This window comes from Passer domesticus, chromosome Z, assembly GCF_036417665.1.
Source record: "Passer domesticus isolate bPasDom1 chromosome Z, bPasDom1.hap1, whole genome shotgun sequence".
Classification (NCBI taxonomy): domain Eukaryota; kingdom Metazoa; phylum Chordata; class Aves; order Passeriformes; family Passeridae; genus Passer; species Passer domesticus.
The window spans coordinates 3,644,796-3,668,167 of record NC_087512.1 but is presented as its reverse complement, the minus strand read 5'-3'; the positions used below and the strand labels follow the sequence as shown (position 1 = coordinate 3,668,167).

The 23,372-nt window shown below is 49.7% G+C and overlaps 4 protein-coding genes across 4 annotated transcripts; all 4 read right to left on the bottom strand.

Moving 5' to 3' along the window:
* Nucleotides 1-2,962: 2,962 nt before the first annotated feature.
* Nucleotides 2,963-4,528, bottom strand: LOC135290170 (inositol 1,4,5-trisphosphate receptor-interacting protein-like 1). The gene has a single exon (XM_064404050.1). It carries the CDS (start codon nt 4,526-4,528, stop codon nt 2,963-2,965), a length of 1,566 nt encoding a protein of 521 aa, XP_064260120.1.
* Nucleotides 4,529-8,129: 3,601 nt separating this feature from the next.
* LOC135290148 (inositol 1,4,5-trisphosphate receptor-interacting protein-like 1) lies at nt 8,130-9,695 on the bottom strand. The gene has a single exon (XM_064404031.1). It carries the CDS (start codon nt 9,693-9,695, stop codon nt 8,130-8,132), a length of 1,566 nt encoding a protein of 521 aa, XP_064260101.1.
* Nucleotides 9,696-13,317: 3,622 nt separating this feature from the next.
* Nucleotides 13,318-14,883, bottom strand: LOC135290146 (inositol 1,4,5-trisphosphate receptor-interacting protein-like 1). Its single transcript, XM_064404030.1, has one exon. It carries the CDS (start codon nt 14,881-14,883, stop codon nt 13,318-13,320), a length of 1,566 nt encoding a protein of 521 aa, XP_064260100.1.
* A 3,619-nt stretch (nt 14,884-18,502) lies between these two features.
* On the bottom strand, nt 18,503-20,068 carry LOC135290141 (inositol 1,4,5-trisphosphate receptor-interacting protein-like 1). The gene has a single exon (XM_064404027.1). The coding sequence runs from the start codon at nt 20,066-20,068 to the stop codon at nt 18,503-18,505; it is 1,566 nt and encodes a 521-aa protein (XP_064260097.1).
* Nucleotides 20,069-23,372: the final 3,304 nt, after the last annotated feature.

The following is a 23,372-nucleotide window of genomic DNA, read 5'->3' as shown; positions in this document are numbered from 1 at the left end:
ATATTTATGCTGAGTAAACCTGGCAAATCTCTTCTAAACCCTGTGGGATGCTGTGCAGAAGACTTCTGCCTGGAGACAAGTTGTGGGGAGGACGCAGCGTACCCAACTCCCATCCAGGACGCCCTGCAAGGCAATCCTTGCCATGAAAATGGAGCAAGAATGAGGAGATGACAACAGGCCTTGGAGGGGGAAGTGTTCAGGTCCAAAGCTTGTTAGAGAGAGTGGTTTTCTCTGACAATCCTTACTGTGATTCCTTGATTGCAGCCACCACTTTGGAGGAAGGAGATTGTACTCTGCTCTCTGTAAAGAAGGGCTGCCTTACAGTGTGGATGTATGGATGGAAAGGGATGGAAAGCAGAACTTCATGGAAGGAGGGAGATAGATGGAGACACCATGTGAGGAGGAGGGTTATTCCAAAGCCAGATCCAGGCAGCCTCCATTTCTGCCCCCACCACCCTCTCCCTCTTCCAGCCAATCCCTCCACAAGCAGCTTTCCCATGCAGCAGAGGACTCCAGCAGGAATGGACGCTCATGGGGAGGTGGCAGTGCAGGCAGACAGGGCCATGCTGGTTCTGCAGGCATCTTGAGCGGCGCGACAGAACACTAGGGTCAATAGGATGAGGGCACAGGGGTGGAGCAGGGGGAAGGGCCAATGGGATACATTGGATCTGCATGTCACAACAAGGCATGCTGCGAGAAGCCTTTTTCTGCACCCTAACAGGTGGTTATGGCTTGGGGGGTTTTCCCTCCAGGGGAGTACAGTGGAGGGATTCTTTCCCTGCTGGCCCAGCAGCCTCCAGACCCCACCTCCCTCAGCCCTTCTTCACCAGACTTGTGCTCTTATAGAAACATTTCTGATAACAAGGACTAGCGTTTGTGGACATCAATACCCTTGAAACTACATGCTAAAGGGCCCTTATTAATTAGTTCCTTGAGCTTGTTCTTTGTTCTCCCACAACTCTGGGGAGTAGCTCCACAGACAGGTTTTACCATAACACCTAAGATTTTTTACTCAAGCATTTCTTGATTACTGTGGCCAAGACAGCACAAATCACCATTTCACTTACAAGAGCATCTCTGTGGACAAACAACAGGTCTAGGAGGGCACTTTTCCTAGTGGCTCCCACAGTACCCATGGCAAAAAGCTATTTTCAGTGTGGACTTCAGGACTTTTCTGGGCTTGTTCAGCTCTTCTCTAGGATGTCTCCATTTGCACCTGAGAAGTTGAGGTGCACCATGAGTATGACTTGGTGAGACTGATCAAGAGATTTCCTTTCATTGCCTATAGCATCATCCACCAGTGTCATCATCCTGGCTACATGACCCATTAGAGACTGGGTGGAGCTCACCGAGGGAATAGATCCTCTCAGAAAAGGCAGGGCAGGCAGTGTCCAAGTGGTAATGGCACTCTCTCTCACAAGCTCCCTGGCCAGGATCTCTTCAGCTACATCCATGAGAATGCTTTTACTCTAGAGGAAAGCTGTGGCAGCAATTCCCCCTGCCCATTGAGCAGTGCCTTCTCCATGTCCCGCATTCTCAGATCTGTGTCAGCTTTTCCTCAGGGAGTGTCTAAGGATGGCTAGCTTGTCCACGCAGACCCCAGTGGACACAAGGAGGAATATTAGCAATGCCTCTTGCATGGTCCCTGACCAGCTGAAGCTGCCAGCAAGAATTTCTGGGTCCATCTAAAAGGGTCACCCGGGCTGTGACAGTATGAGAGGAAAGGGGGATGAAAGCCATCTTTGTAGCCACTGTAGTGTGACGACCCAGCCTTAAGGGGAAGGAAGCACCAAAGATTTGTAAATGCTTGTGATCAAAAGGAAGAACAAAAGTCAGAGGGTCCACCAACAATTAGTAAAACTTTATCAACTACCTACACACTGGGCTTGGAAATCGATATTTTAGTCCCTGACCTACTATACAAGCACAAGTCAGTTAGTTTTGGATAAAGGGGTAAGATGAAAGGGAAGAGAGGAATTAAAGAGGGAGAGATGAATTAAATAAAGAAAGAAAAAGACAAAGAAGGAAAGAGAGCAAAAGAAAGAGTTCCAGATCCCAGATTAACAGTGTGTGACATTTACCACTACTATAGGCCTGGCTGAGATCAGTAAAGTCTAGCACACTCCAGATTCTCAAAAAATGCATTTTATTGAAAAGAAAACAAAGCAGTTTCTGCTTTTCCATTCATAAATGTACTCTACTGTTACTATTACTATTTAAATGTAATTACATTCTTAACTCTTCAAATTTACTTTTTATCATGACATAATAACTAAATATTTCATAGCTTTGATATTATCTATATTATAACACTTTACTAGAACATATAATTTATAAAAATTATAGAATATAATAATTATACACTATATATATATATATGAAATAAACATCTGGATTCTTATATATGGCAAATTTCCGGTCAGCTCCAACAGCATTTTTCCAATGAAGATGGAACAAGGAGAGGCTCCATCCATTGGCTGATCCCGGGCCAGCAGTGTTAGTTTTTCCTTTTGGTCGTTTTTGTCCAGTTTGTTTTTTCTTATTTCGGTCCCACATTCCCACTTCTTCTGTGCTCTAAAGTCTGTCCCTTTTCAAAGGCTGGGAACAGCTCCATTTTGCAGGTCAGCTTTCGTGCTTTTGGCCCTGCATGTACGGCATGTCTTCTATTCATGTGCTTTTTCAGCACTGGCAGAGTTCACACGTAAGCCGGGGGCTAATGCCATCCTTTTCTTGGAAAATGAAGCTATAAAAGGAGGTAGAAAAAACTCTCCTGTAGCCCTTCGCTTGCTGACATGGCGGGACGTGTTGTGGGACCTTCGCCAGAGACTTGGCATGCATCCTCTTCTCCTTGAAGCACCAAAGGAGGACTGCAAGGTGGCTTTCTTCTGCCTGTAGTGCGGCTGATGCGAGCAGCACAAGCAGAGCTCTGGGCTCATAGCGATGACTCCTCCCCTTCATTCGGTCAATCCTCAGCCAGAAGGATTTTTTTGAACCAATTTTCCAGAATGTCATACTCATACAGCGCATGGGTGTGGGCATCCGGCTCCTGCTCCAGGTGGTGGAAGAGATTGTATGGCTCAGCCATTTTAACGTCTGTGGGTAACTTGATGTCCTGGGGAAAGGTTTCGTTGCCCACAATGAAGTGGTCGAGGCGTTTTTCTCGCAGACATAAGTACAGGTTGTACATGACAAGCACCATTCGTTCCAGGAGGTTCCTCCTGCGCCACGCTGAGACGGGTGAGATATGGAGCATATGCATAACAATGGTCTTCATGGTGTAGGTGGAAAAGCTGAAGCCCAGCGGAAGACGGGTGAAAAACTGGAGGCATTTGAGGTGCAGGCTGTCAGGGGGTGCCTGCCTGGCAAAGTGCTGGAAGAACTCAGCCTCTACTACAGCATAAGACTCGGGCCAGGTTGTGCTTGCTGTGTAGGCCTCTCTGGGCTGGCTGCACGCAAAGACGGCTGAGTCACCTCTCCGCACCCCGAAGAAGATGTCAATCCTGAAGCTTTCCTTGCTGTTGGTCACCTTGAGTTGGCAGCAGCGTGTGGAGGGCAGCAGCTTTAAATGCCAGTTGTGAGACTGAGGCAGAGCTGGCCAGACTGCTCTCACCAGCTGGTGGAACCAGCAGGCAGTTTTCTGCACATCGAGGTAGGAGCCGGTGCACAGGGTGTCCAGGAGGCTGGGATCCTGATTGCTCCTCAGCTCCTCCTCGGAGTGGTGCAGGAAGCACAGCATGTCCTCATCCTGCTGCTCCCTCCCTGGAGTGCAGGTGCACTCCAGCTGCACGCGGACACGGAAGTTCTTCACGTGCCTCTGCTCTTGACTCTCCAGCTCCAGGTGGAAGCTGTGGCCTCGGGGAGGAGTCATGGGGATGAGCACGGTGTAAACGACGTCCTGTTCACGGGGACTCCAGCCTTCAAAGGCACTGCCCACCCCGATGGCTCGTTGCAGGACTGGGTAGAAGCTGTTGGAGAGGATATGGCCAAAGCAAATTGTATAATTATCCATGAGCCGAGTTATCCATTCACAGCCTCTCTGCAGGTCCTGTACAGGCCACTGGATGCGCTGCATTACAACTCGTCCAACGCGATCGTCCGCATCATCATCTTCATCACTGACTTCATTTGCACCACCGTTGATTTCTGCAATTGCAGCCGCATTGACATCTTCATTTCGGATATTGCCTTCTTCATTTGCCCCAGCGTTGCGCACTTCCTCTTCATTGGCACCACCGTTTCCTTCTTCAGCCTCCTCTCTCCTTTGGCTGCTTTTCCACCCGGTGAACCACAAGACCAAGACGAGGGTCAGGAACACAGCAACAGCAAAGTTCTGCAAGAGCTGCGCCTGCTTCGCCTGCTCCTGCATAAGCTGTTCCATCTCCTGCTCCAGATGAAGCCTCTCCCTTTCCAGGTGCTTTTCACGCGCTTCCATGCGCAGACGTGTTTCTGCATCCAAACCATCAGCCACAGGCTGTGGGTATTGGATGAGGCTTTTGAACACCACCAACAGGAATACCATGGGATCCATGGTCTGCAGGAGGAGGGAGAGAAGGCCGTGAGTGGGACGGGGATGCAGAGAACTACCGGCTGCTGAGGGGAGGATCCTCAGGGAGCTGGGCGCAGGAAGGACAGGCCCCACACAGACAGCCTGCAGGCAGCAAGGCCTGTCGCACTGCCCCAGCAGCTCCAGCTCCTGCCCTGTGGCCTGCCCAAGCTTCTCCTAGGAGGGGCTGGCCCTGCATGCAGAGGGAGAAGCCAGCGCCAGGTGCAGCATTTCTGCCCCAGCCCTTGTTCCCAGCACAGCCTCCCCGCCACGTCTGCACTCACCGCTTGCCAAGGCAAAGCAGGGCCAACGTGACCTGCCGGGACCTTTTTCAGCTGCCCCCATTGTGACACGTCCCCCGTGATGTCACACGTGTCACAGCACTGGGAGAGATCAACGGGTCACAAAGAAATGTCAGAAAGGGAAAAGCTCTGCCACAGTGTCCCAAAGCTGGGATATCTTGCCCTGTAACCACCTTCTATAAAGCACCACCTTCCGTGACCAGAGTCTTGTTCTCTGCCAGGAATTGCCAGGGCATCTGGACAAACCCAATCATCTGGCAGCTGGAGAGGAGAGGAGAGGAGAGGAAAAACCCCAGAACTGCCCTATAAACAGGAAAAATGGAAGGGATATTTATGCTGAGTAAACCTGGCGAATCTCTTCAAAACCCTGTGGGATGCTGTGCAGAAGACTTCTGCCTGGAGACAAGTTGTGGGGAGGACGCAGCGTACCCAACTCCCATCCAGGACGCCCTGCAAGGCAATCCTTGCCATGAAAATGGAGCAAGAATGAGGAGATGATAACAGGCCTTGGAGGGGGAAGTGTTCAGGTCCAAAGCTTGTTAGAGAGAGTGGTTTTCTCTGACAATCCATCCTGTGATTCCTTGATTGCAGCCACCACTTTGGAGGAAGGAGATTGTACTCTGCTCTCTGTAAAGAAGGGCTGCCTTACAGTGTGGATGTATGGATGGAAAGGGATGGAAAGCAGAACTTCATGGAAGGAGGGAGATAGATGGAGACACCATGTGAGGAGGAGGGTTGTTCCAAAGCCAGATCCAGGCAGCCTCCATTTCTGCCCCCACCACCCTCTCCCTCTTCCAGCCAATCCCTCCACAAGCAGCTTTCCCATGCAGCAGAGGACTCCAGCAGGAATGGACGCTCATGGGGAGGTGGCAGTGCAGGCAGACAGGGCCATGCTAGTTCTGCAGGGATCTTGAGTGGCGCGACAGAACACTAGGGTCAATAGGATGAGAGCACAGGGGTGGAGCAGGGGGAAGGGCCAATGGGATACATTGGATCTGCATGTCACAACAAGGCATGCTGCGAGAAGCCTTTTTCTGCACCCTAACAGGTGGTTATGGCTTGGGGGGTTTTCCCTCCAGGGGAGTACAGTGGAGGGATTCTTTCCCTGCTGGCCCAGCAGCCTCCAGACCCCACCTCCCTCAGCCCTTCTTCACCAGACTTGTGCTCTTATAGAAACATTTCTGATAACAAGGACTAGCGTTTGTGGACATCAATACCCTTGAAACTACATGCTAAAGGGCCCTTATTAATTAGTTCCTTGAGCTTATTCTCCCACAACTCTGGGGAGTAGCTCCACAGACAGGTTTTACCATAACACCTAAGATTTTTTACTCAAGCATTTCTTGATTACTATGGCCAAGACAGCACAAATCACCATTTCACCCACAAGAGCATCTCTGTGGACAAACAACAGGTCTAGGAGGGCACTTTTCCTAGTGGCTCCCACAGTACCCATGGCAAAAAGCTATTTTCAATGTGGACTTCAGGACTTTTCTGGGCTTGTTCAGCTCTTCTCTAGGATGTCTCCATTTGCACCTGAGAAGTTGAGGTGCACCATGAGTATGACTTGGTGTGACTGATCAAGAGATTTCCTTTCATTGCCTATAGCATCATCCACCAGTGTCATCATCCTGGCTACATGACCCATTAGAGACTGGGTGGAGCTCACCGAGGGAATAGATCCTCTCAGAAAAGGCAGGGCAGGCAGTGTCCAAGTGGTAATGGCACTCTCTCTCACAAGCTCCCTGGCCAGGATCTCTTCAGCTACATCCATGAGAATGCTTTTACTCTAGAGGAAAGGTGTGGCAGCAATTCCCCCTGCCCATTGAGCAGTGCCTTCTCCATGTCCCGCATTCTCAGATCTGTGTCAGCTTTTCCTCAGGGAGTGTCTAAGGATGGCTAGCTTGTCCACGCAGACCCCAGTGGACACAAGGAGGAATATTAGCAATGCCTCTTGCATGGTCCCTGACCAGCTGAAGCTGCCAGCAAGAATTTCTGGGTCCATCTAAAAGGGTCACCCGGGCTGTGACAGTATGAGAGGAAAGGGGGATGAAAGCCATCTTTGTAGCCACTGTAGTGTGACGACCCAGCCTTAAGGGGAAGGAAGCACCAAAGATTTGTAAATGCTTGTGATCAAAAGGAATAACAAAAGTCAGAGGGTCCACCAACAATCAGAAAAACTTTATCAACTACCTACACACTGGGCTTGGAAATCGATATTTTAGTCCCTGACCTACTATACAAGCACAAGTCAGTTAGTTTTAGATAAAGGGGTAAGATTAAAGGCAAGAGAGGAATTAAAGAGGGAGAGATGAATTAAATAAAGAAAGAAAAAGACAAAGAAGGAAAGAGAGCGAAAGAAAGAGTTCCAGATCCCAGATTCACAGTGTGGGACATTTACCACTACTATAGGCCTGGCTGAGATCAATAAAGTCTAGCACACTCCAGATTCTCAAAAAATGCATTTTATTGAAAAGAAAACAAAGCAGTTTCTGCTTTTCCATTCATAAATGTACTCTACTGTTACTATTACTATTTAAAAGTAATTACATACTCAACTCTTCAAATTTACTTTTTATCATGACATAATAACTAAATATTTCATAGCTTTGATATTATCTATATTATAATACTTTACTAGAACATATAATTTATAAAAATTATAGTATATAATAATTATACACTATATATATATATATGAAATAAACATCTGGATTCTTATATATGGCAAATTTCCGGTCAGCTCCAACAGCATTTTTCCAATGAAGATGGAACAAGGAGAGGCTCCATCCATTGGCTGATCCCGGGCCAGCAGAGTTAAAGTTTTTCCTTTTGGTCGTTTTTGTCCAGTTTGTTTTTTCTTATTTCGGTCCCACATTCCCACTTCTTCTGTGCTCTAAATTCTGTCCCTTTTCAAAGGCCGGGAACAGCTCCATTTTGCAGGTCAGCTTTCGTGCTTTTGGCCCTGCATGTACGGCATGTCTTCTATTCATGTGCTTTTTCAGCACTGGCAGAGTTCACACGTAAGCCGGGGGCTAATGCCATCCTTTTCTTGGAAAATGAAGCTATAAAAGGAGGTAGAAAAAACTCTCCTGTAGCCCTTCGCTTGCTGACATGGCGGGACGTGTTGTGGGACCTTCGCCAGAGACTTGGCATGCATCCTCTTCTCCTTGAAGCACCAAAGGAGGACTGCAAGGTGGCTTTCTTCTGCCTGTAGTGCGGCTGATGCGAGCAGCACAAGCAGAGCTCTGGGCTCATAGCGATGACTCCTCCCCTTCATTCGGTCAATCCTCAGCCAGAAGGATTTTTTTGAACCAATTTTCCAGAATGTCATACTCATACAGCGCATGGGTGTGGGCATCCGGCTGCTGCTCCAGGTGGTGGAAGAGATTGTATGGCTCAGCCATTTTAACGTCTGTGGGTAACTTGATGTCCTGGGGAAAGGTTTCGTTGCCCACAATGAAGTGGTCGAGGCGTTTTTCTCGCAGACATAAGTACAGGTTGTACATGACAAGCACCATTCGTTCCAGGAGGTTCCTCCTGCGCCACGCTGAGGCGGGTGAGATATGGAGCATATGCATAACAATGGTCTTCATGGTGTAGGTGGAAAAGCTGAAGCCCAGCGGAAGACGGGTGAAAAACTGGAGGCATTTGAGGTGCAGGCTGTCAGGGGGTGCCTGCCTGGCAAAGTGCTGGAAGAACTCAGCCTCTACTACAGCATAAGACTCGGGCCAGGTTGTGCTTGCTGTGTAGGCCTCTCTGGGCTGGCTGCACGCAAAGACGGCTGAGTCACCTCTCCGCACCCCGAAGAAGATGTCAATCCTGAAGCTTTCCTTGCTGTTGGTCACCTTGAGTTGGCAGCAGCGTGTGGAGGGCAGCAGCTTTAAATGCCAGTTGTGAGACTGAGGCAGAGCTGGCCAGACTGCTCTCACCAGCTGGTGGAACCAGCAGGCAGTTTTCTGCACATCGAGGTAGGAGCCGGTGCACAGGGTGTCCAGGAGGCTGGGATCCTGATTGCTCCTCAGCTCCTCCTCGGAGTGGTGCAGGAAGCACAGCATGTCCTCATCCTGCTGCTCCCTCCCTGGAGTGCAGGTGCACTCCAGCTGCACGCGGACACGGAAGTTCTTCACGTGCCTCTGCTCTTGACTCTCCAGCTCCAGGTGGAAGCTGTGGCCTCGGGGAGGAGTCATGGGGATGAGCACGGTGTAAACGACGTCCTGTTCACGGGGACTCCAGCCTTCAAAGGCACTGCCCACCCCGATGGCTCGTTGCAGGACTGGGTAGAAGCTGTTGGAGAGGATATGGCCAAAGCAAATTGTATAATTATCCATGAGCCGAGTTATCCATTCACAGCCTCTCTGCAGGTCCTGTACAGGCCACTGGATGCGCTGCATTACAACTCGTCCAACGCGATCGTCCGCATCATCATCTTCATCACTGACTTCATTTGCACCACCATTGATTTCTGCAATTGCAGCCGCATTGACACCTTCATTTCGGATATTGCCTTCTTCATTTGCCCCAGCGTTGCGCACTTCCGCTTCATTGGCACCACCGTTTCCTTCTTCAGCCTCCTCTCTCCTTTGGCTGCTTTTCCACCCGGTGAACCACAAGACCAAGACGAGGGTCAGGAACACAGCAACAGCAAAGTTCTGCAAGAGCTGCGCCTGCTTCGCCTGCTCCTGCATAAGCTGTTCCATCTCCTGCTCCAGATGAAGCCTCTCCCTTTCCAGGTGCTTTTCACGCGCTTCCATGCGCAGACGTGTTTCTGCATCCAAACCATCAGCCACAGGCTGTGGGTATTGGATGAGGCTTTTGAACACCACGAACAGGAATACCATGGGATCCATGGTCTGCAGGAGGAGGGAGAGAAGGCCGTGAGTGGGACGGGGATGCAGAGAACTACCGGCTGCTGAGGGGAGGATCCTCAGGGAGCTGGGCGCAGGAAGGACAGGCCCCACACAGACAGCCTGCAGGCAGCAAGGCCTGTCGCACTGCCCCAGCAGCTCCAGCTCCTGCCCTGTGGCCTGCCCAAGCTTCTCCTAGGAGGGGCTGGCCCTGCATGCAGAGGGAGAAGCCAGCCCCAGGTGCAGCATTTCTGCCCCAGCCCTTGTTCCCAGCACAGCCTCCCCACCACGTCTGCACTCACCGCTTGCCAAGGCAAAGCAGGCCCAACGTGACCTGCCGGGACCTTTTTCAGCTGCCCCCATTGTGACACGTCCCCCGTGATGTCACACGTGTCACAGCACTGGGAGAGATCAATGGGTCAGAAAGAAATGTCAGAAAGGGAAAAGCTCTGCCACAGTGTCCCAAAGCTGGGATTTCTTGCCCTGTAACCACCTTCTATAAAGCACCACCTTCCGTGACCAGAGTCTTGTTCTCTGCCAGGAATTGCCAGGGCATCTGGACAAACCCAATCATCTGGCAGCTGGAGAGGAGAGGAGAGGAGAGGAGAGGAAAAACCCCAGAACTGCCCTATAAACAGGAAAAATGGAAGGGATATTTATGCTGAGTAAACCTGGCGAATCTCTTCAAAACCCTGTGGGATGCTGTGCAGAAGACTTCTGCCTGGAGACAAGTTGTGGGGAGGACGCAGCGTACCCAACTCCCATCCAGGACGCCCTGCAAGGCAATCCTTGCCATGAAAATGGAGCAAGAATGAGGAGATGATAACAGGCCTTGGAGGGGGAAGTGTTCAGGTCCAAAGCTTGTTAGAGAGAGTGGTTTTCTCTGACAATCCATCCTGTGACTCCTTGATTGCAGCCACCACTTTGGAGGAAGGAGATTGTACTCTGCTCTCTGTAAAGAAGGGCTGCCTTACAGTGTGGATGTATGGATGGAAAGGGATGGAAAGCAGAACTTCATGGAAGGAGGGAGATAGATGGAGACACCATGTGAGGAGGAGGGTTATTCCAAAGCCAGATCCAGGCAGCCTCCATTTCTGCCCCCACCACCCTCTCCCTCTTCCAGCCAATCCCTCCACAAGCAGCTTTCCCATGCAGCAGAGGACTCCAGCAGGAATGGACGCTCATGGGGAGGTGGCAGTGCAGGCAGACAGGGCCATGCTGGTTCTGCAGGCATCTTGAGCGGCGCGACAGAACACTAGGGTCAATAGGATGAGGGCACAGGGGTGGAGCAGGGGGAAGGGCCAATGGGATACATTGGATCTGCATGTCACAACAAGGCATGCTGCGAGAAGCCTTTTTCTGCACCCTAACAGGTGGTTATGGCTTGGGGGGTTTTCCCTCCAGGGGAGTACAGTGGAGGGATTCTTTCCCTGCTGGCCCAGCAGCCTCCAGACCCCACCTCCCTCAGCCCTTCTTCATCAGACTTGTGCTCTTATAGAAACATTTCTGATAACAAGGACTAGCATTTGTGGACATCAATACCCTTGAAACTACATGCTAAAGGGCCCTTATTAATTAGTTCCTTGAGCTTCTTCTCCCACAACTCTGGGGAGTAGCTCCACAGACAGGTTTTTCCATAACACCTAAGATTTTTTACTCAAGCATTTCTTGATTACTGTGGCCAAGACAGCACAAATCACCATTTCACTTACAAGAGCATCTCTGTGGACAAACAACAGGTCTAGGAGGGCACTTTTCCTAGTGGCTCCCACAGTACCCATGGCAAAAAGCTATTTTCAATGTGGACTTCAGGACCTTTCTGGGCTTGTTCAGCTCTTCTCTAGGATGTCTCCATTTGCACCTGAGAAGTTGAGGTGCACCATGAGTATGACTTGGTGAGACTGATCAAGAGATTTCCTTTCGTTGCCTATAGCATCATCCACCAGTGTCATCATCCTGGCTCCGTGACCCATCAGAGACTGGGTGGAGCTCACCGAGGGAATAGATCCTCTCAGAAACGGCAGGGCAGGCAGTGTCCAAGTGGTAATGGCACTCTCTCTCACAAGCCCCCTGGCCAGGATCTCTTCAGCTACATCCATGAGAATGCTTTTACTCTAGAGGAAAGCTGTGGCAGCAATTCCCCCTGCCCATTGAGCAGTGCCTTCTCCATGTCCCGCATTCTCAGATCTGTGTCAGCTTTTCCTCAGGGAGTGTCTAAGGATGGCTAGCTTGTCCACGCAGACCCCAGTGAACACAAGGAGGAATATTAGCAATGCCTCTTGCATGGTCCCTGACCAGCTGGAGCTGCCAGCAAGAATTTCTGGGTCCATCTAAAAGGGTCACCCTGGCTGTGAGAGTATGAGAGGAAAGGGGGATGAAAGCCATCTTTGTAGCCACTGTAGTGTGACGACCCAGCCTTAAGGGGAAGGAAGCACCAAAGATTTGTAAATGCTTGTGATCAAAAGGAAGAACAAAAGTCAGAGGGTCCACCAACAATCAGTAAAACTTTATCAACTACCTACACACTGGGCTTGGAAATCGATATTTTAGTCCCTGACCTACTATACAAGCACAAGTCAGTTAGTTTTGGATAAAGGGGTAAGATTAAAGGGAAGAGAGGAATTAAAGAGGGAGAGATGAATTAAATAAAGAAAGAAAAAGACAAAGAAGGAAAGAGAGCGAAAGAAAGAGTTCCAGATCCCAGATTCACAGTGTGTGACATTTAGCGCTACTATAGGCCTGGCTGAGATCAATAAAGTCTAGCACACTCCAGATTCTCAAAAAATGCATTTTATTGAAAAGAAAACAAAGCAGTTTCTGCTTTTCCATTCATAAATGTACTCTACTCTTACTATTACTATTTAAATGTAATTACATACTCAACTCTTCAAATTTACTTTTTATCACGACATAATAACTAAATATTTCATAGCTTTGATATTATCTATATTATAATACTTTACTAGAACATATAATTTATAAAAATTATAGAATATAGTAATTATACACTATATATATATATATATATATATATATATATGAAATAAACATCTGGATTCTTATATATGGCAAATTTCCGGTCAGCTCCAACAGCATTTTTCCAATGAAGATGGAACAAGGAGAGGCTCCATCCATTGGCTGATCCCGGGCCAGCAGAGTTAAAGTTTTTCCTTTTGGTCGTTTTTGTCCAGTTTGTTTTTTCTTATTTCGGTCCCACATTCCCACTTCTTCTGTGCTCTAAATTCTGTCCCTTTTCAAAGGCCGGGAACAGCTCCATTTTGCAGGTCAGCTTTCGTGCTTTTGGCCCTGCATGTACGGCATGTCTTCTATTCATGTGCTTTTTCAGCACTGGCAGAGTTCACACGTAAGCCGGGGGCTAATGCCATCCTTTTCTTGGAAAATGAAGCTATAAAAGGAGGTAGAAAAAACTCTCCTGTAGCCCTTCGCTTGCTGACATGGCGGGACGTGTTGTGGGACCTTCGCCAGAGACTTGGCATGCATCCTCTTCTCCTTGAAGCACCAAAGGAGGACTGCAAGGTGGCTTTCTTCTGCCTGTAGTGCGGCTGATGCGAGCAGCACAAGCAGAGCTCTGGGCTCATAGCGATGACTCCTCCCCTTCATTCGGTCAATCCTCAGCCAGAAGGATTTTTTTGAACCAATTTTCCAGAATGTCATACTCATACAGCGCATGGGTGTGGGCATCCGGCTGCTGCTCCAGGTGGTGGAAGAGATTGTATGGCTCAGCCATTTTAACGTCTGTGGGTAACTTGATGTCCTGGGGAAAGGTTTCGTTGCCCACAATGAAGTGGTCGAGGCGTTTTTCTCGCAGACATAAGTACAGGTTGTACATGACAAGCACCATTCGTTCCAGGAGGTTCCTCCTGCGCCACGCTGAGACGGGTGAGATATGGAGCATATGCATAACAATGGTCTTCATGGTGTAGGTGGAAAAGCTGAAGCCCAGCGGAAGACGGGTGAAAAACTGGAGGCATTTGAGGTGCAGGCTGTCAGGGGGTGCCTGCCTGGCAAAGTGCTGGAAGAACTCAGCCTCTACTACAGCATAAGACTCGGGCCAGGTTGTGCTTGCTGTGTAGGCCTCTCTGGGCTGGCTGCACGCAAAGACGGCTGAGTCACCTCTCCGCACCCCGAAGAAGATGTCAATCCTGAAGCTTTCCTTGCTGTTGGTCACCTTGAGTTGGCAGCAGCGTGTGGAGGGCAGCAGCTTTAAATGCCAGTTGTGAGACTGAGGCAGAGCTGGCCAGACTGCTCTCACCAGCTGGTGGAACCAGCAGGCAGTTTTCTGCACATCGAGGTAGGAGCCGGTGCACAGGGTGTCCAGGAGGCTGGGATCCTGATTGCTCCTCAGCTCCTCCTCGGAGTGGTGCAGGAAGCACAGCATGTCCTCATCCTGCTGCTCCCTCCCTGGAGTGCAGGTGCACTCCAGCTGCACGCGGACACGGAAGTTCTTCACGTGCCTCTGCTCTTGACTCTCCAGCTCCAGGTGGAAGCTGTGGCCTCGGGGAGGAGTCATGGGGATGAGCACGGTGTAAACGACGTCCTGTTCACGGGGACTCCAGCCTTCAAAGGCACTGCCCACCCCGATGGCTCGTTGCAGGACTGGGTAGAAGCTGTTGGAGAGGATATGGCCAAAGCAAATTGTATAATTATCCATGAGCCGAGTTATCCATTCACAGCCTCTCTGCAGGTCCTGTACAGGCCACTGGATGCGCTGCATTACAACTCGTCCAACGCGATCGTCCGCATCATCATCTTCATCACTGACTTCATTTGCACCACCATTGATTTCTGCAATTGCAGCCGCATTGACACCTTCATTTCGGATATTGCCTTCTTCATTTGCCCCAGCGTTGCGCACTTCCGCTTCATTGGCACCACCGTTTCCTTCTTCAGCCTCCTCTCTCCTTTGGCTGCTTTTCCACCCGGTGAACCACAAGACCAAGACGAGGGTCAGGAACACAGCAACAGCAAAGTTCTGCAAGAGCTGCGCCTGCTTCGCCTGCTCCTGCATAAGCTGTTCCATCTCCTGCTCCAGATGAAGCCTCTCCCTTTCCAGGTGCTTTTCACGCGCTTCCATGCGCAGACGTGTTTCTGCATCCAAACCATCAGCCACAGGCTGTGGGTATTGGATGAGGCTTTTGAACACCACGAACAGGAATACCATGGGATCCATGGTCTGCAGGAGGAGGGAGAGAAGGCCGTGAGTGGGACGGGGATGCAGAGAACTACCGGCTGCTGAGGGGAGGATCCTCAGGGAGCTGGGCGCAGGAAGGACAGGCCCCACACAGACAGCCTGCAGGCAGCAAGGCCTGTCGCACTGCCCCAGCAGCTCCAGCTCCTGCCCTGTGGCCTGCCCAAGCTTCTCCTAGGAGGGGCTGGCCCTGCATGCAGAGGGAGAAGCCAGCCCCAGGTGCAGCATTTCTGCCCCAGCCCTTGTTCCCAGCACAGCCTCCCCACCACGTCTGCACTCACCGCTTGCCAAGGCAAAGCAGGCCCAACGTGACCTGCCGGGACCTTTTTCAGCTGCCCCCATTGTGACACGTCCCCCGTGATGTCACACGTGTCACAGCACTGGGAGAGATCAACGGGTCAGAAAGAAATGTCAGAAAGGGAAAAGCTCTGCCACAGTGTCCCAAAGCTGGGATTTCTTGCCCTGTAACCACCTTCTATAAAGCACCACCTTCCGTGACCAGAGTCTTGTTCTCTGCCAGGAATTGCCAGGGCATCTGGACAAACCCAATCATCTGGCAGCTGGAGAGGAGAGGAGAGGAGAGGAAAAACCCCAGAACTGCCCTATAAACAGGAAAAATGGAAGGGATATTTATGCTGAGTAAACCTGGCGAATCTCTTCAAAACCCTGTGGGATGCTGTGCAGAAGACTTCTGCCTGGAGACAAGTTGTGGGGAGGACGCAGCGTACCCAACTCCCATCCAGGACGCCCTGCAAGGCAATCCTTGCCATGAAAATGGAGCAAGAATGAGGAGATGATAACAGGCCTTGGAGGGGGAAGTGTTCAGGTCCAAAGCTTGTTAGAGAGAGTGGTTTTCTCTGACAATCCATCCTGTGACTCCTTGATTGCAGCCACCACTTTGGAGGAAGGAGATTGTACTCTGCTCTCTGTAAAGAAGGGCTGCCTTACAGTGTGGATGTATGGATGGAAAGGGATGGAAAGCAGAACTTCATGGAAGGAGGGAGATAGATGGAGACACCATGTGAGGAGGAGGGTTATTCCAAAGCCAGATCCAGGCAGCCTCCATTTCTGCCCCCACCACCCTCTCCCTCTTCCAGCCAATCCCTCCACAAGCAGCTTTCCCATGCAGCAGAGGACTCCAGCAGGAATGGACGCTCATGGGGAGGTGGCAGTGCAGGCAGACAGGGCCATGCTGGTTCTGCAGGCATCTTGAGCGGCGCGACAGAACACTAGGGTCAATAGGATGAGGGCACAGGGGTGGAGCAGGGGGAAGGGCCAATGGGATACATTGGATCTGCATGTCACAACAAGGCATGCTGCGAGAAGCCTTTTTCTGCACCCTAACAGGTGGTTATGGCTTGGGGGGTTTTCCCTCCAGGGGAGTACAGTGGAGGGATTCTTTCCCTGCTGGCCCAGCAGCCTCCAGACCCCACCTCCCTCAGCCCTTCTTCATCAGACTTGTGCTCTTATAGAAACATTTCTGATAACAAGGACTAGCATTTGTGGACATCAATACCCTTGAAACTACATGCTAAAGGGCCCTTATTAATTAGTTCCTTGAGCTTCTTCTCCCACAACTCTGGGGAGTAGCTCCACAGACAGGTTTTTCCATAACACCTAAGATTTTTTACTCAAGCATTTCTTGATTACTGTGGCCAAGACAGCACAAATCACCATTTCACTTACAAGAGCATCTCTGTGGACAAACAACAGGTCTAGGAGGGCACTTTTCCTAGTGGCTCCCACAGTACCCATGGCAAAAAGCTATTTTCAATGTGGACTTCAGGACCTTTCTGGGCTTGTTCAGCTCTTCTCTAGGATGTCTCCATTTGCACCTGAGAAGTTGAGGTGCACCATGAGTATGACTTGGTGAGACTGATCAAGAGATTTCCTTTCGTTGCCTATAGCATCATCCACCAGTGTCATCATCCTGGCTCCGTGACCCATCAGAGACTGGGTGGAGCTCACCGAGGGAATAGATCCTCTCAGAAACGGCAGGGCAGGCAGTGTCCAAGTGGTAATGGCACTCTCTCTCACAAGCCCCCTGGCCAGGATCTCTTCAGCTACATCCATGAGAATGCTTTTACTCTAGAGGAAAGCTGTGGCAGCAATTCCCCCTGCCCATTGAGCAGTGCCTTCTCCATGTCCCGCATTCTCAGATCTGTGTCAGCTTTTCCTCAGGGAGTGTCTAAGGATGGCTAGCTTGTCCACGCAGACCCCAGTGAACACAAGGAGGAATATTAGCAATGCCTCTTGCATGGTCCCTGACCAGCTGGAGCTGCCAGCAAGAATTTCTGGGTCCATCTAAAAGGGTCACCCTGGCTGTGAGAGTATGAGAGGAAAGGGGGATGAAAGCCATCTTTGTAGCCACTGTAGTGTGACGACCCAGCCTTAAGGGGAAGGAAGCACCAAAGATTTGTAAATGCTTGTGATCAAAAGGAATAACAAAAGTCAGAGGGTCCACCAACAATCAGTAAAACTTTATCAACTACCTACACACTGGGCTTGGAAATCGATATTTTAGTCCCTGACCTACTATACAAGCACAAGTCAGTTAGTTTTGGATAAAGGGGTAAGATTAAAGGGAAGAGAGGAATTAAAGAGGGAGAGATGAATTAAATAAAGAAAGAAAAAGACAAAGAAGGAAAGAGAGCGAAAGAAAGAGTTCCAGATCCCAGATTCACAGTGTGTGACATTTAGCGCTACTATAGGCCTGGCTGAGATCAATAAAGTCTAGCACACTCCAGATTCTCAAAAAATGCATTTTATTGAAAAGAAAACAAAGCAGTTTCTGCTTTTCCATTCATAAATGTACTCTACTCTTACTATTACTATTTAAATGTAATTACATACTCAACTCTTCAAATTTACTTTTTATCACGACATAATAACTAAATATTTCATAGCTTTGATATTATCTATATTATAATACTTTACTAGAACATATAATTTATAAAAATTATAGAATATAGTAATTATACACTATATATATATATATATATATATATATATATATGAAATAAACATCTGGATTCTTATATATGGCAAATTTCCGGTCAGCTCCAACAGCATTTTTCCAATGAAGATGGAACAAGGAGAGGCTCCATCCATTGGCTGATCCCGGGCCAGCAGAGTTAAAGTTTTTCCTTTTGGTCGTTTTTGTCCAGTTTGTTTTTTCTTATTTCGGTCCCACATTCCCACTTCTTCTGTGCTCTAAATTCTGTCCCTTTTCAAAGGCCGGGAACAGCTCCATTTTGCAGGTCAGCTTTCGTGCTTTTGGCCCTGCATGTACGGCATGTCTTCTATTCATGTGCTTTTTCAGCACTGGCAGAGTTCACACGTAAGCCGGGGGCTAATGCCATCCTTTTCTTGGAAAATGAAGCTATAAAAGGAGGTAGAAAAAACTCTCCTGTAGCCCTTCGCTTGCTGACATGGCGGGACGTGTTGTGGGACCTTCGCCAGAGACTTGGCATGCATCCTCTTCTCCTTGAAGCACCAAAGGAGGACTGCAAGGTGGCTTTCTTCTGCCTGTAGTGCGGCTGATGCGAGCAGCACAAGCAGAGCTCTGGGCTCATAGCGATGACTCCTCCCCTTCATTCGGTCAATCCTCAGCCAGAAGGATTTTTTTGAACCAATTTTCCAGAATGTCATACTCATACAGCGCATGGGTGTGGGCATCCGGCTGCTGCTCCAGGTGGTGGAAGAGATTGTATGGCTCAGCCATTTTAACGTCTGTGGGTAACTTGATGTCCTGGGGAAAGGTTTCGTTGCCCACAATGAAGTGGTCGAGGCGTTTTTCTCGCAGACATAAGTACAGGTTGTACATGACAAGCACCATTCGTTCCAGGAGGTTCCTCCTGCGCCACGCTGAGACGGGTGAGATATGGAGCATATGCATAACAATGGTCTTCATGGTGTAGGTGGAAAAGCTGAAGCCCAGCGGAAGACGGGTGAAAAACTGGAGGCATTTGAGGTGCAGGCTGTCAGGGGGTGCCTGCCTGGCAAAGTGCTGGAAGAACTCAGCCTCTACTACAGCATAAGACTCGGGCCAGGTTGTGCTTGCTGTGTAGGCCTCTCTGGGCTGGCTGCACGCAAAGACGGCTGAGTCACCTCTCTGCACCCCGAAGAAGATGTCAATCCTGAAGCTTTCCTTGCTGTTGGTCACCTTGAGTTGGCAGCAGCGTGTGGAGGGCAGCAGCTTTAAATGCCAGTTGTGAGACTGAGGCAGAGCTGGCCAGACTGCTCTCACCAGCTGGTGGAACCAGCAGGCAGTTTTCTGCACATCGAGGTAGGAGCCGGTGCACAGGGTGTCCAGGAGGCTGGGATCCTGATTGCTCCTCAGCTCCTCCTCGGAGTGGTGCAGGAAGCACAGCATGTCCTCATCCTGCTGCTCCCTCCCTGGAGTGCAGGTGCACTCCAGCTGCACGCGGACACGGAAGTTCTTCACGTGCCTCTGCTCTTGACTCTCCAGCTCCAGGTGGAAGCTGTGGCCTCGGGGAGGAGTCATGGGGATGAGCACGGTGTAAACGACGTCCTGTTCACGGGGACTCCAGCCTTCAAAGGCACTGCCCACCCCGATGGCTCGTTGCAGGACTGGGTAGAAGCTGTTGGAGAGGATATGGCCAAAGCAAATTGTATAATTATCCATGAGCCGAGTTATCCATTCACAGCCTCTCTGCAGGTCCTGTACAGGCCACTGGATGCGCTGCATTACAACTCGTCCAACGCGATCGTCCGCATCATCATCTTCATCACTGACTTCATTTGCACCACCATTGATTTCTGCAATTGCAGCCGCATTGACACCTTCATTTCGGATATTGCCTTCTTCATTTGCCCCAGCGTTGCGCACTTCCGCTTCATTGGCACCACCGTTTCCTTCTTCAGCCTCCTCTCTCCTTTGGCTGCTTTTCCACCCGGTGAACCACAAGACCAAGACGAGGGTCAGGAACACAGCAACAGCAAAGTTCTGCAAGAGCTGCGCCTGCTTCGCCTGCTCCTGCATAAGCTGTTCCATCTCCTGCTCCAGATGAAGCCTCTCCCTTTCCAGGTGCTTTTCACGCGCTTCCATGCGCAGACGTGTTTCTGCATCCAAACCATCAGCCACAGGCTGTGGGTATTGGATGAGGCTTTTGAACACCACGAACAGGAATACCATGGGATCCATGGTCTGCAGGAGGAGGGAGAGAAGGCCGTGAGTGGGACGGGGATGCAGAGAACTACCGGCTGCTGAGGGGAGGATCCTCAGGGAGCTGGGCGCAGGAAGGACAGGCCCCACACAGACAGCCTGCAGGCAGCAAGGCCTGTCGCACTGCCCCAGCAGCTCCAGCTCCTGCCCTGTGGCCTGCCCAAGCTTCTCCTAGGAGGGGCTGGCCCTGCATGCAGAGGGAGAAGCCAGCCCCAGGTGCAGCATTTCTGCCCCAGCCCTTGTTCCCAGCACAGCCTCCCCACCACGTCTGCACTCACCGCTTGCCAAGGCAAAGCAGGCCCAACGTGACCTGCCGGGACCTTTTTCAGCTGCCCCCATTGTGACACGTCCCCCGTGATGTCACACGTGTCACAGCACTGGGAGAGATCAATGGGTCAGAAAGAAATGTCAGAAAGGGAAAAGCTCTGCCACAGTGTCCCAAAGCTGGGATTTCTTGCCCTGTAACCACCTTCTATAAAGCACCACCTTCCGTGACCAGAGTCTTGTTCTCTGCCAGGAATTGCCAGGGCATCTGGACAAACCCAATCATCTGGCAGCTGGAGAGGAGAGGAGAGGAGAGGAAAAACCCCAGAACTGCCCTATAAACAGGAAAAATGGAAGGGATATTTATGCTGAGTAAACCTGGCGAATCTCTTCAAAACCCTGTGGGATGCTGTGCAGAAGACTTCTGCCTGGAGACAAGTTGTGGGGAGGACGCAGCGTACCCAACTCCCATCCAGGACGCCCTGCAAGGCAATCCTTGCCATGAAAATGGAGCAAGAATGAGGAGATGATAACAGGCCTTGGAGGGGGAAGTGTTCAGGTCCAAAGCTTGTTAGAGAGAGTGGTTTTCTCTGACAATCCATCCTGTGACTCCTTGATTGCAGCCACCACTTTGGAGGAAGGAGATTGTACTCTGCTCTCTGTAAAGAAGGGCTGCCTTACAGTGTGGATGTATGGATGGAAAGGGATGGAAAGCAGAACTTCATGGAAGGAGGGAGATAGATGGAGACACCATGTGAGGAGGAGGGTTATTCCAAAGCCAGATCCAGGCAGCCTCCATTTCTGCCCCCACCACCCTCTCCCTCTTCCAGCCAATCCCTCCACAAGCAGCTTTCCCATGCAGCAGAGGACTCCAGCAGGAATGGACGCTCATGGGGAGGTGGCAGTGCAGGCAGACAGGGCCATGCTGGTTCTGCAGGCATCTTGAGCGGCGCGACAGAACACTAGGGTCAATAGGATGAGGGCACAGGGGTGGAGCAGGGGGAAGGGCCAATGGGATACATTGGATCTGCATGTCACAACAAGGCATGCTGCGAGAAGCCTTTTTCTGCACCCTAACAGGTGGTTATGGCTTGGGGGGTTTTCCCTCCAGGGGAGTACAGTGGAGGGATTCTTTCCCTGCTGGCCCAGCAGCCTCCAGACCCCACCTCCCTCAGCCCTTCTTCATCAGACTTGTGCTCTTATAGAAACATTTCTGATAACAAGGACTAGCATTTGTGGACATCAATACCCTTGAAACTACATGCTAAAGGGCCCTTATTAATTAGTTCCTTGAGCTTCTTCTCCCACAACTCTGGGGAGTAGCTCCACAGACAGGTTTTTCCATAACACCTAAGATTTTTTACTCAAGCATTTCTTGATTACTGTGGCCAAGACAGCACAAATCACCATTTCACTTACAAGAGCATCTCTGTGGACAAACAACAGGTCTAGGAGGGCACTTTTCCTAGTGGCTCCCACAGTACCCATGGCAAAAAGCTATTTTCAATGTGGACTTCAGGACCTTTCTGGGCTTGTTCAGCTCTTCTCTAGGATGTCTCCATTTGCACCTGAGAAGTTGAGGTGCACCATGAGTATGACTTGGTGAGACTGATCAAGAGATTTCCTTTCGTTGCCTATAGCATCATCCACCAGTGTCATCATCCTGGCTCCGTGACCCATCAGAGACTGGGTGGAGCTCACCGAGGGAATAGATCCTCTCAGAAACGGCAGGGCAGGCAGTGTCCAAGTGGTAATGGCACTCTCTCTCACAAGCCCCCTGGCCAGGATCTCTTCAGCTACATCCATGAGAATGCTTTTACTCTAGAGGAAAGCTGTGGCAGCAATTCCCCCTGCCCATTGAGCAGTGCCTTCTCCATGTCCCGCATTCTCAGATCTGTGTCAGCTTTTCCTCAGGGAGTGTCTAAGGATGGCTAGCTTGTCCACGCAGACCCCAGTGAACACAAGGAGGAATATTAGCAATGCCTCTTGCATGGTCCCTGACCAGCTGGAGCTGCCAGCAAGAATTTCTGGGTCCATCTAAAAGGGTCACCCTGGCTGTGAGAGTATGAGAGGAAAGGGGGATGAAAGCCATCTTTGTAGCCACTGTAGTGTGACGACCCAGCCTTAAGGGGAAGGAAGCACCAAAGATTTGTAAATGCTTGTGATCAAAAGGAAGAACAAAAGTCAGAGGGTCCACCAACAATCAGTAAAACTTTATCAACTACCTACACACTGGGCTTGGAAATCGATATTTTAGTCCCTGACCTACTATACAAGCACAAGTCAGTTAGTTTTGGATAAAGGGGTAAGATTAAAGGGAAGAGAGGAATTAAAGAGGGAGAGATGAATTAAATAAAGAAAGAAAAAGACAAAGAAGGAAAGAGAGCGAAAGAAAGAGTTCCAGATCCCAGATTCACAGTGTGTGACATTTAGCGCTACTATAGGCCTGGCTGAGATCAATAAAGTCTAGCACACTCCAGATTCTCAAAAAATGCATTTTATTGAAAAGAAAACAAAGCAGTTTCTGCTTTTCCATTCATAAATGTACTCTACTCTTACTATTACTATTTAAATGTAATTACATACTCAACTCTTCAAATTTACTTTTTATCACGACATAATAACTAAAGATTTCATAGCTTTGATATTATCTATATTATAATACTTTACTAGAACATATAATTTATAAAAATTATAGAATATAGTAATTATACACTATATATATATATATATATATATATATATATGAAATAAACATCTGGATTCTTATATATGGCAAATTTCCGGTCAGCTCCAACAGCATTTTTCCAATGAAGATGGAACAAGGAGAGGCTCCATCCATTGGCTGATCCCGGGCCAGCAGAGTTAAAGTTTTTCCTTTTGGTCGTTTTTGTCCAGTTTGTTTTTTCTTATTTCGGTCCCACATTCCCACTTCTTCTGTGCTCTAAATTCTGTCCCTTTTCAAAGGCCGGGAACAGCTCCATTTTGCAGGTCAGCTTTCGTGCTTTTGGCCCTGCAT

Excerpts from the sequence above, each read along its gene's own strand:
- LOC135290170 (XM_064404050.1), bottom strand. The coding sequence starts at position 4,528 with ATGGATCCCATGGTATTCCTGTTGGTGGTGTTCAAAAGCCTCATCCAA.
- LOC135290148 (XM_064404031.1), bottom strand. The coding sequence starts at position 9,695 with ATGGATCCCATGGTATTCCTGTTCGTGGTGTTCAAAAGCCTCATCCAA.
- LOC135290146 (XM_064404030.1), bottom strand. The coding sequence starts at position 14,883 with ATGGATCCCATGGTATTCCTGTTCGTGGTGTTCAAAAGCCTCATCCAA.
- LOC135290141 (XM_064404027.1), bottom strand. The coding sequence starts at position 20,068 with ATGGATCCCATGGTATTCCTGTTCGTGGTGTTCAAAAGCCTCATCCAA.